The 12,385-nt window shown below is 33.9% G+C and overlaps 1 protein-coding gene across 1 annotated transcript in view; it reads right to left on the bottom strand.

The window, feature by feature from the left end:
- LOC149899946 (adipokinetic hormone/corazonin-related peptide receptor variant I-like) overlaps positions 1–12,385 on the bottom strand; it is a 63,802-nt gene that overhangs the window by 19,346 nt on the left and 32,071 nt on the right. Inside the window, exons 2-5 of the mRNA XM_090113370.1 lie at positions 10,043–10,164; positions 7,407–7,512; positions 6,257–6,461; positions 83–239 (exon numbers count right to left, since the gene is read on the bottom strand). Coding sequence (XP_089969496.1) covers positions 83–239; positions 6,257–6,461; positions 7,407–7,512; positions 10,043–10,164 — 590 coding nt within the window. The remainder of the gene's footprint in view (positions 1–82; positions 240–6,256; positions 6,462–7,406; positions 7,513–10,042; positions 10,165–12,385) is intronic.

The raw sequence follows: 12,385 nt of genomic DNA on the forward strand, positions 1-12,385 counted from the left end.
CGAGTTTTGCGCTTAGCAACACTTTTAGCTATTCATTTTTATTAAATAGATTATTTTATAATTAATGTATTTTATTACTTACCACATAGCCATAGTAGCATACGGCAGCCAACACAGCGCAAAGACGAACACAATAATTAGCGTCATGCGTAGGGTGCGTTGTCGCGCGCGCTCTAACACGCGGCGGTCTGAGCGACGCAGGCGCACGTTCGCTATACCGTTCGTGTACTCTTGTTTATCTGTGGGAAGCATACATAATGCCAACTTGGAATAGGAATGAATAACAAACAAACATACAAAATTCACAAAGGGTACATTACTTGTGGTACCTACATATTTAAAAGCCAATGACAAAAATGGTGCCTATTTATTTTGGGCGGGAATATTTTATATAAAAAAACCGGCCAAGTGCGAGTCGGGCTCGCGCACAAAGGGTTCCGTAGCAGCAAATATAATAAATTACAGTTAAATCAACCTATCTCAAAAACTATAAGAGATACTTTGATCAAACCAAAAATCGTTGAAAGAGTTAATTAGCATGCATCACCTCTATTTTTTTTAGAATTTTATACCCCGTAGTTATAAAAATAGAGGGGGGGGGACATACTTTTTACGACTTTGAGAGCTGATATCTCAAAAACCGTTCACTTTAAGAAAAATGTTTTTTAGAAAACTTTATATCATTTTAAAAGACCTTTCCATTGATACCCCACACGGGTATGTACATCGAAAAAAAAAATTTCATCCCTCAGTTACATGTATGGGGGGCCCCACCCCCAATTCTTTTTTTTACTATTTAGTGTCATATTTTTGTAGCGGTTCATACAACACATATTCCCATCAAATTTCATCACTGTAGTACTTATAGTTTCCGAGTAAATCGGCTGTGACAGACGGACAGACGGACAGACGGACAGACGGACATGACGAAACTATAAGGGTTCCGTTTTTGCCATTTTGGCTACGGAACCCTAAAAAGACGGATTACACTCCGGGAGTGCCGACAGAAGTGAAAACTTGATTATTAACGTTCAGCATGTTTGATATTTTGGAATGGTATCCGTCTTACGCATGGAATATAAGGGCTAAAAAAAAAAGTCCGTCTTACGCTTTTTCGATCAGGCCACGTGTCCTGACTCGAGTTTAAGATTTTATACCCAACGCCGCTAAAGAAGTTTTCACTTCAATAAACCTTTTTTTTTACAAAATAGTGCTATAAACTAATCTTACTATGTCTTATATACACAGACTTAACTGAGCTTAGAAGTTTACTGTTTCATATATTAAGTTTCTAAATATTTTACTAGGTAGAGCTAAGAATGGCGGATTTGTACTTAATATTTATTAAAAATCATTAATTTAAGTAGAGATGATTTAAAACGAGGGAACTTTAGAGTTTCATGTCGGTTCTTCTTAGTAGAAACTGCTTTCCAAAATGGCGGTAAATATGATGTATTTTGACGATTCAAAAGCGCTTCAGAAAAAAGTCCAGTTGAATAAATGTTTAAGTTTGAGTTTCATATTAAATTATTTGCCATTTCATAAAATCTCTGGTAACATCATTGAGGTATTATTACTACGTATAGACAGGACACCACGAACAAAATCTGTACGACAAGCGTGGCGGCGCGGGGTGGCTAGTGAGTCATACACTTTGTAGATATCCTGCCTCTTATTACTTATATATTAATTTAAAACCAATCAATGTAAGAAAAAAAAATTGGTTTGAGACGATTGACTCTAACTCGTGTTACAAAATGGTAATATGTACTTACACTATAAAGGACACAGGACTTCATATTATATTAGGAGCTATTGCAAAATTCTAATATTTGCTTCCGTATGATCTAATATTGAACGTCCAAAATTCAAATAGAAACATTAAAATATAATTTTTATTTTATTTAAATTAAAATCCATATTCGCTTGCAGCTAAAAATTTGCCGCACTCCGCCATTTCAGAATGAAATTTCAAACAATGCAATTAAATGAAAACATGTTTAATGTTTCGACATATTTAGTATTCATTGCAACAGTTTTAATATAACAAGCGGTTGAAAATTCCAGTTGTTCCTGAAAACCGCTTTGTGTATTACAAGTTTTAACTAGCTTACACTTCACTACATAGTATAAAACAAAGTCGCTTTCTCTGTCCCTATGTCCTTATAAATCTTTAAACTACGCAATAGACTTTGATGCGCTTTTTTATATATTATATAGAGTGATTCAAGAGGAAGGTTTAAGTATATATAATTTATTAGGTTTTAAGACAACGCGGGCGAAGCCGCGGGCGGAGAATAAGCTAAACGATATCATACCAGGATATCTCTTCTGTAATAATAATAAAGATCAAGACAGATTTATCCACGTTAACAGTCACATCAATAGATCAATCCATTTTAGAGATTTATCGAAACTAACACGCACGAAAAGTTGTTTTGTTTCACTACCATTTTCTTACTTTTGTGACAGGTTTACAGGTAAAAAGAACAATGTATTTTTAATAAACTAGTATGTATGTAAATAATTATTACTTTTATAAGAATGTGGGTTGTTAATATTTTGTAGATATTCTTATAATTATAAAATATTTTTTCCTTACGCCTACGATTAAGTTGTTATTATCATGTAAAATGAAAATATCCGTGATAATATAAAACACCTTGTTTATATTAATATATAATATACATATTATGAGCATTGTAGTGGAAAAATTATTTATTATAAATATTAACTTAAGTAACAACACAAAATATTGTTAGAAATTAATAAAACACTTTAAGAGCAAGGCACACTATCACCGACTGCTAGTAATAAAGAATTATTGCAGAGCATATTCTAGCTAACAATAAAGACAAAACAACAAAATAATATGAAATAAATCGTTTCCCTCCCACAGTAAAGTTCGCAATATTACAGTAAGACAAACTCATTAGTGAGGTCTCAACGATTGACCGAAACGTTTTAGGTAGGTACTGCAAATATTTGGTAGAGAAAATTGAACGTTATATTAAGACTTATAGGCATGTCACATAAAATAAATAGCGATATAATATATGAGAATAGCGATATATATAATTAATTCAGAAAAAAGAGCGTGTGTGCCGAGCACACGTGTCAGAAGTTCTTTGGCAAGATTAAAAGATACCAAAATCGCCGCTTCTCCATGACGTGACGGTATTGCCATGACCTTGAAATTTTACTCTCAACGCGCTTAAAAAGTTTCACTTCAAAAAGGCGGCCGGTCAAGCGTTAAGGTACGGCGAAACATGCAGCGGGCTCGAATCCCGTCTTTTATCGAATTATCTTTAATTCTTTAAATCATTCTCAATGAAATAAAACTTAAATATTATTATGATAAATATAAGGAGCGTTTTCAAGGGGAAATACACGCTCGCTAAAAAGTGTGCGACATAATATAATAATACTAGCGGTCCTCCCCGGCTTCGCCCGTGGTACATATGAAAAATAGATGTTGGCCGATTCTCAGACTTACCCGATGTGCACAGAAAATTTCATGAGAATCGGTCCACCCGTTTCGGAGGAGTATGCAGACTAACATTGTGACACGAGAATTTTATATATAAGAAGATAAGGAATAAATCGCGTTTAAAATCCGTAAAAATCTTAATTTCTAAATGTATAATACTTGCGTAAAATCAATCACTAGAAAAAAGTATATTTTATAGTAACGAGCATCCAAATTATTGCCAAAGTGTTTTCATTTGCAATAGCTTTGTAAGCTTGTATAGCTTATGTTGTGTTTCTGAACTCTTTTCTTGGAACTAATAATACTCGAGTGTCAAACATTGGACGTTTGATAAACTGTTCATCCTTTGTTCTTTGACAAGTTCTCTCTAGAGATAAAACAAACTAAATAAGAAATACTAGCTGAATACGCGACTTCACTCACTTTTTTAAAGAATCTGAACAGAGGTACAGTTAACTGATACATACCCCATAATATATTATTCGTTTCGTAATAGATTTATGCGATAAATATTAAAGGACGTTTAATATGAATGACTCCGTTATTGAGATTTTTTCACAAATATGCAGTAATAATAATCCATATGGGAAGTGGTTTTGAATAATATGCAGTTTACCTGCATAATATACCTAATTAAAATCTGTTGAACAAAAATTCAATTTATCATCCACATTTATAACTATTCCATTTGATTCGGTAGTTAAAACACACAAGAGAAAAGTCATCTATAGCTCTAAAACTATAGATCATCATTTAGTTCATATCAATTATGAAAACTTTGTGTCTTTCTCGGAAATTCTGAAGGCTGAAGATATTATGTTAGTACTGATTCAACATGATGCATACGTGTTAAATTAGTTAATGCATAAATTATCGTATAATGGCTGAGATAATTCAATTTTGTTATAGATTACAATCTACAGTTAATATTATAAAGCTTGTTGGTTTGTTTGTTTGAACGCGCTTATCTCAGGAACTGCTGGTCCTATTTGAAAAATTATTTCGGTGCTAGATAGCCTATTCATCGAAGAAGGCTATAAGGCTATATAATTATCATTACGCTAAAACCAGAGCGAAGCCACGCAGGTGAAACCGCGGAGCGCAGCTAGTTTAGACATATAATAAATAAACATATATAATAAATTGGACGTATAATCTATCTCTGTATCAAATTTCTTACAAATCAGTTTCGGGATTAGGATAGGACTAATTTAGGATATAGGTATTTGATTCGTATATTCATGTCAAAGATAGTGTAAATTCTTAACTCAATCAAGTTAGGCTTACCCAAAGATTTTGAATTTCGCTACATTGGGTTCACCACGTCTAGACATATTATTATTATATTTGTCATTATTTTATGTTTATTTACAATCAAATTATTTGTTCTCTCGTAAAACCTAGTGGAATTCACATTCTAGATCTATGAAACAGAGGCCAGTCTCTTTTGAAATAAAAAAGAGCGTGTGTCTGCACACGTCTCAGAAGTGAAACTTCTTTAGCAATATTCAAAGATACCAAAATCGTCGCCACTCCATGATGTGACGGTTTCACTAAAAAACTTAATTGTAAAATCGAAAGAGTAGAAATAATTTGCCTGTTGAAGTGAACTAATAGATATGCTATTTAATAATTTGCAGGTTTTTATTTGATTTGTCTTTACTAAAATGATATTTTTCGTTATTTTTGAACAAATTTATAAATAATAAGACTTATAATTAATTGATGGTATTTAATTAATAGCCCTACAAGCTGATTGTTGACGCAGAAGTGGTTTTAAAGAAGCCTCGTTGACTGTTTAACGTGAAATTGAACTTTCACCTTATAATGACATTTATATACGAATAAAAGTTATAAAAGTCTATTTATAAAAGATATATGGCGCATCATAATTTATTTTGAACAAGCTTTCCGCCCGCGGCTTCGCCCGCTTTGTCTAAATCATAATAAATCATACCTTCCTCTTGAATCACTCTATCTATTAAAAAAAACCGGATCAAAATCCGTTGTGTAGTTTTAAAGATTTATCATTTAAGCATACATAGGGACAGAGAAAGCGACTTAAACTTAAAGCTTAAAGCGAAACCTCACGCTCCCCACTCCGACGGGCACAGAGGTGTGGCTTGAAGGCATGCTATGCAATATGGTCCGGGAGCCAGCAGCAGATTTTATGACCAAGTTCCTCTCAAGCGGTAATTAGTAAAATGCATCAAAGTATAGTATTATGAAGCCTCGTGAACGTCAGCTGGAGCTCGGTTGGGGGGAAGAGCGGTTGTAGCCTCTCGTATCAGCTGACGGTTTTTCCACCAAGATACAGCCAGCTGACATATATATTTATCCACAGTTACATATAAGCTATCATCAGGTAAATTTTTGTTTGAGAGGAAATAACGGAAAATAAATTTTTCTTTAAATTTAACTTTCATGTTCGAGACACCAGCTGACGTATAATACACCATGTTGTAACCAGCTGACTATTTTTTTTCGTTGAGATATTGGGTTAGCTACAATTTGACAAATTTTTAGCTGAGAGGAAATGAATGAATGAATGTATTTTTTTTTCCTATGTGCGTGGGAGGCTCACCCCCCAACCGAGCGCCAGCTGACGTTCACGAGGCTTTATAATACTATACTCTCATGCGTCTGACGAATTATCTCTTGAGAGGAAATAGTTAACCAAATTTGCACCTGGCTCCCTAACCAATAGCTTTACCGCGGCAGTCCTCGAGTGCCACACGTCTTTTGGGTTTTCTATCCATATCTCACCAGTCAGCTCCTTACTGCTGGCTTGTATCTCGCAGAAGATGCGCACATAGCACGCGGTGATCACGAGCAGCGGCACGAAGTACATTGCGCACGCGCAGAACACGTTGTACGCGATTTCAAGTCTTGCGCTCGCGAACGCGTCGAAGGAAACACATTGTTCGAAGCCGGCGACGTAAGGGTGTCGTTTTACACGGAAAACTAGGCTCTGTAACAATATTATAATGATTTAGATTTAAAAATAATATTAAAATATTTACGATTAGTAAGAACAATCAACTTTCTCTCGACAATTATACAGAGCATCTGTAAAACCACCAGTATTGTCAACTTAAACACAATCTATACATTACGCTAGTTCGCTCTGCCGTTAATGGAAAGATGGACAAAAACTTTTAATGCAAAGCAACGAAGGAATAGAACCAACAAAAATGTATCTGCATTTTGGTATATAGTACATCTTAAAAGAAATAACTAACTAACATAAGAATTTATAAATTATATTTACAGATTAATACATCCTCTTACAAATAATATTCCAAAGCAAAGCAATTTTATCATCAAATTTGATTGATTTGCTTTGGCAAAGGAATCATGAATAAAATATGAATTTATTCAGTTATATATACAACACGTAGGCGTTCACTGATCACTGGCAGGTGTATTTCCAGTCGATTGACATCGACAACGAAGTTTTATGCTCGAAATCAGGAACTAGAGGAAACCTTATCCAAACAAATATTAAAAAGTGGTAAAGTTTGAAGGTATGTTTGTGTGTAGGGTCAGTCTTCGGAAGTCATCCGATCATGAAAATTCTATTACTAAAGGAGAGCTCTACTATATTTTCTTAATTACTATTCGAGACGAAAGGACATACATATTTTATTATGATTGAGCCAAACAATTGCATGCTTTTCAAGTCCTTTTCTCACATTAACTTAGAAAAATTGTACATGAATGACCTGAAAGAATAATAACTTCACAACATTTTTTTATTTGCTCTTCATTTACACAGTTAAGAACAAAAAAAGCAATAATTGGCGGCCTTAAGACTATAAGCTATTTCTTCCCGGCAACCGTCTGGTAAAGGATAAAAACTACAGCATTATTTCATGGGCTAGTAAATTATATATTATCCTGTATTTACAATTACCTGTGGTAAGCTGCATGCGAGAGCCACTGCCCAGGCGCAGTAAAGCATTTGCTTGCTTCGTCTGCGCGCTTCTGACAGTCGTAGAGGATACACCACCGCGAAATATCTAGAACAAAGAATATTAAAAAAAGACGTGTGGCACTCGGGGACTGCCGCGGTAAAGCTATTGCATGCTATGCCTTCAAGCCACACCTCCGCGCCCGTCGGAGTGGGGAGCGTGAGGTTTTTTCGTTACGGAATTTTTGGATTCGGTCCCCGCGCTCAAGGCCCGCGATAGAAGCTATGCAATAGCTTAAAAAACTGTACATGATGAAGTTAAAGAGTTTGTTTGATTTAACGGGCTAATCTCGGGATTCACGGGTCTGATTTAAAAAAGTCTTTCAGTGTTAGTTAGCCCATAAAGTAAACCGACGGGCTTATAAGCTAAAATATAATACCTACTCGTTATGACTCAAAAGGTGCTCTTTAAATTGGTGTAATAATAATCTGTGAAAAATAAAAATAGAACACTACCTCTCCGAGGTGTGCAATTATGCTGTCTGTCTGTTACGCTTTCCCGCTTAAACCTCTCTACCGATTTTGATGAAATTTGGCACAGACAATTTTTAGACCCTGAGAAAGAACATAGGGAACTTTTGAACACACCACGCGGGCGAAGCCGCGGGCGGAATTTAGTATTATCTATAAAGCTTCAACTCATGTTTAAATAGAGTTTCGATATCATATTATGGAGACGGCCTGGCTTCATATTATCGATAACTAGCTTTCCGCCTGCGGCTTGGCTCGTGTACACTAATCATTTCATGTTATCGTGTCAAACCTGTCAATATTGGTTTAATAAATATAAATAGCAGTTATAACTAAACTTGTTTGATAAAATATATAGGTAAGTGTACGAATTAAATCTTATTTAGGTAACAACTGGGTAATTCTATGTCTAAATAAACTAGAATGTTTCTCAATTATAAAAATACCAAGAAAATATTATACCATCTGTAGGAAAAAATCTGGAATCATTTGCATCTCAAATTCGCATAATTATTTAAATGTTATTTTTTTTCATCATCCAACGCTATAACTCAACAAGGCGTAGGAACTTATTTTGTGCTCATAATAAAAAGAATTTATTCATAATATTATGTTAAAATTTTTATAAAGAGATAGACATCACAAACATCAGGAACTACTGGTCTGATTTGAAGAATTCTTTCGGTGTTTGATAGCACATTCGGAGGAAGGCTATAGGCTATATAATATAATCACGCTAAGACCAACAGGAGCGGAGCCACCCGGGTGAAACCGCGTGTATTTAAATATATAAGCCATTTTCATGTTAAATTCATACTTGAAGTTTGTCTTTTGGATCTTTGTTCTCATGTACAGATTAATAATTTGTATCTTCATATTAGGCATTTCAAGATAACAAAGACATGAATATAACATTTATTCGCTCTGTTTCAGTGCTTCAAAGAACGTCGAACTTAAATTAGCAAAGTTATAAATGAAATATTTTATAAAATACTAGCTGCTCCCCGCGGTTTCACCCCCGTGGCTCCGCTCCTGTTGGTCGTAGCGTGATGATATATAGCCTATAACCTTCCTCGATAAATGAGCTTTCTAACACCGAAAGAATTTTTTAAATCGGACCAGTAGTTCCCGAGATAAGCGCGTTCAAACAAACAAACAAACAAACTCTTCAGCTTTATAATATTAGTATAGATGTTAGGAATTTATTATTTTCAACTTATTACAAGATCATTTGTATTTATATATATTATTGTATTATATATTATTATAAGGGCCCTGGTAGCTATATGGCCTTGAAGAATAAGGTTCTAAGAACTTGAAATAAAACTTTCATATCTTATTCGCTGTCTATAAGCCCTTTTATAGGAACTTACTCTTGACTTACCTTTATATGAAATTCAAGACTAAATGATAACATTTTGCAAAATAAAATGAAGATTTATTCATAATCAAAATGACGGTAGCCGAAATGTTATTCTTCAAATAAAAGTTAGAGAGATGGGAACCTTTTTAAATTAACTAACGAACTTTGACTTCCCCGTAGATTAACATTTTTTCTTTCCTCTCGTAATGCTATTTTTTTACAAACAATCAATTTAAAATAATTATATATAGGTGTATAGAATAAGGACTCATGCTTTAAAAAAAAGAGCGAGTGCGCCTAGCACACGTGTCAGAAGTGAAACTTCTTTGGCAAGATTCAAAGATACCAAAATCGTCGCCTTACTCCATGACGTGACGATATTGCCACGGTAGAAAATAAACTTAAAGTTGTAAAGTAGGAAATGAAATAATTTATTATCTATACAGGGTGTCCCACTATTGGTATACTAAACGCAAAGGGACTTGTGGTTTTGCATACACTGATCACGTAAAAAATTCTTAAACAACAAAATTACGTCAAAAATTTTTGCTAAATTTTTCCTGAAAATCCATGTTTTCTTATCTAGCTTCGCGTAGCCGGACAACCTGTATAAGATGTTTTGTTGCGCAATACTCGATACCTATCGACCAATTTGGGAAGGAAAAGACTTAAAAATTATTACTTTATGGAAAAGAGGACAGAACAACGTCTGTTGTAGCATCTATCAAAAGTTTAAAATACTAACCTGTCCAAAGAAATACAAACAAGCACGTTTGACGAAAGGTAGAGGCCGAAAGCTCTCATCACAAGAAGCACTTTGCACATCATGTTCCCCGCCAACCACGCATTTGTGTACTTCCATCCAATCTGAAACAAACAAAAATAATATTTAAATTGGTATCATAATATAACATATAAAACAATGTACTACTGAACCAACTTAAACTCTATGGTAGATGGTAAAAATATATAATGACGATTGAAAAGTGCTTCTAGAAGAAGTCTAATTGAATAAAATAAAATAAATTTTTGTAAACTAAAAGTAAACTAAAACCGTTAAGTTTTGTATAAAAAATAAATCGAACTCTCGTTTGATTTACGCGAGTATAATTACATAATACATTTTGAAATTATGGACTTTTACTATTGGTAGGATATTATTAGCCCGACGCGACGTTTTGCATACTTTGTAGCGAGACCACGCTAAATCCATACTAATATTATAAATGCGAAAGTAACTCTGTCTGTCTGTCTGTTACTCAATCACGCCTAAACTACTGAACAAATTTGCATGAAATTTGGTGTGGAGATATTTTGATACCTGAGAAAGGACATAGGCTACTTTTGATTGCAAAATATGTACCACGGGCGAAGCCGGGGCGGACCGCTAGTATAAAACTATAAATCTAGAATGGAATGAAAGTTTTCGCATCTATTTGTCTTATAAGCTAATTAATTGTAATAATAAGATTACAACAAGTAATAGCAATTTGCATTTAGTATTGATACAAAAGGTAGAATAAAATAAACGCAAGCAGCTCAACGAATTTATTTGGCAAAGTTTTGAGACATTCATCATTTAACTGGATACATTCAAATGGTCCTTTAACCTTTTATTTCTAAGACTCAGGCAAATTTCTAAGAAGAAAATATAGCAAGAAACAAATAGGTACATCTTATATATAAAAATGAATCGCAAAATGTGTTGGTAAGCGCATAACTCGAGAACGGCTGAACCGATTTCGATAATTCTTTTTTTATTATATTCCTTGAAGTCCGAGGATGGTTTTTATGTAGAGAAAACGTAAATATGTTCCACGGGCGAAGCCGGGGCGGAACGCTAGTTTTATATAATAATATGTAAATATGTTAAAGATACATTCATCAGAGACGAATAAGAAAAGTTTTGAAATATTTCAGTTATAATATACGGTATTCATTGGATTAATTTAGTTTTAATTATGAATATATATAAAAGTTATGATCCAGCGTAGAAGGGATTATTAGATGGTACAAAATGTAGGATTTCAATTTATCAATGTGATATTTATTTAGAACCCTCTTTAAAGTAGTAGGAAGACATAAAAAGTCAAGAATTAAAAAAGAAATAGCGAAAGAAGTGTTGCAAAGAAAACAAGGCATTTTATTTACAACTTCATTCACAATACTTTTAGACTAGGTAGGTTTTATGACTTTGTTGAAAATTCTTAATCAAGTTAAATCGTTATAATTACATAACTAATACATAAAAAACAATAATTAATAGTTTTAAACCATTCTACGATCCGAGACACTAACACCACAAAATTCTTAACAGTACAAACTATAACTATAAAAGTACCTGAATAATATAAAAATAGGACTAAATTTAAATTTGAACCCACTAAACTACATTATCATAAAAAAAAGTTTAATCTTGCCACGTTTCTATGTTACACACCGGACTATTCAAACGTTGTATGAACGAAAATCGAAAATCCGGCGCAATACAATTTATTCAAAAGCCGAGGTATATTAGAATTGGAACGAAAAGGCTACTGGTAAAATGATTATTTTATTTAGATCAGGAAAGAATGGGGGAAGATCGAGCAGCGAAACGAGCGTACCTGGGACAGCCATCTGGACGCCGTCCGGTTGGACGTCCCAGGTACCGCTGGAAAGACGAAATTGCCAAAGACCTGCGCAGCCTCCAGATTGAAAACTGGCAAGAGATGGCGCAGGATAGAGTCAAATGGAGGCTCTTATTGTCGGAGGCCAAGACTCACTTTGGGTCCCTGCGCCACTCTAGTAAGTAAGTAAGTAGTAAGTAAGTATTTAGATCAGGAAACCTTTATATTAAAAGTAAGTAACAAGGATTTATTCCCGTTACAATTGGTCAACATTATGAAATGATTAAAAATAAATGAAAATTTTAAGAAATAGGAATATGAATCAGGACACAGTAGGTACCTAGCTTTATTAAAAAAACAATCTCTCTCTCAAAACATTATTTGCAATGGAATTTGTAACGTTTATTTATAAGTAGTAAGGAAGTATTTTATACTTTCCGATACAGATACGATATGTGAAAAACTTAAAAAAAATCGAG

This window comes from Colias eurytheme, chromosome 19, assembly GCF_061535395.1.
Source record: "Colias eurytheme isolate Ceu_HAF_F1 chromosome 19, ilColEury1 Martin Lab GWU primary, whole genome shotgun sequence".
Lineage (NCBI taxonomy): Eukaryota > Metazoa > Arthropoda > Insecta > Lepidoptera > Pieridae > Colias > Colias eurytheme.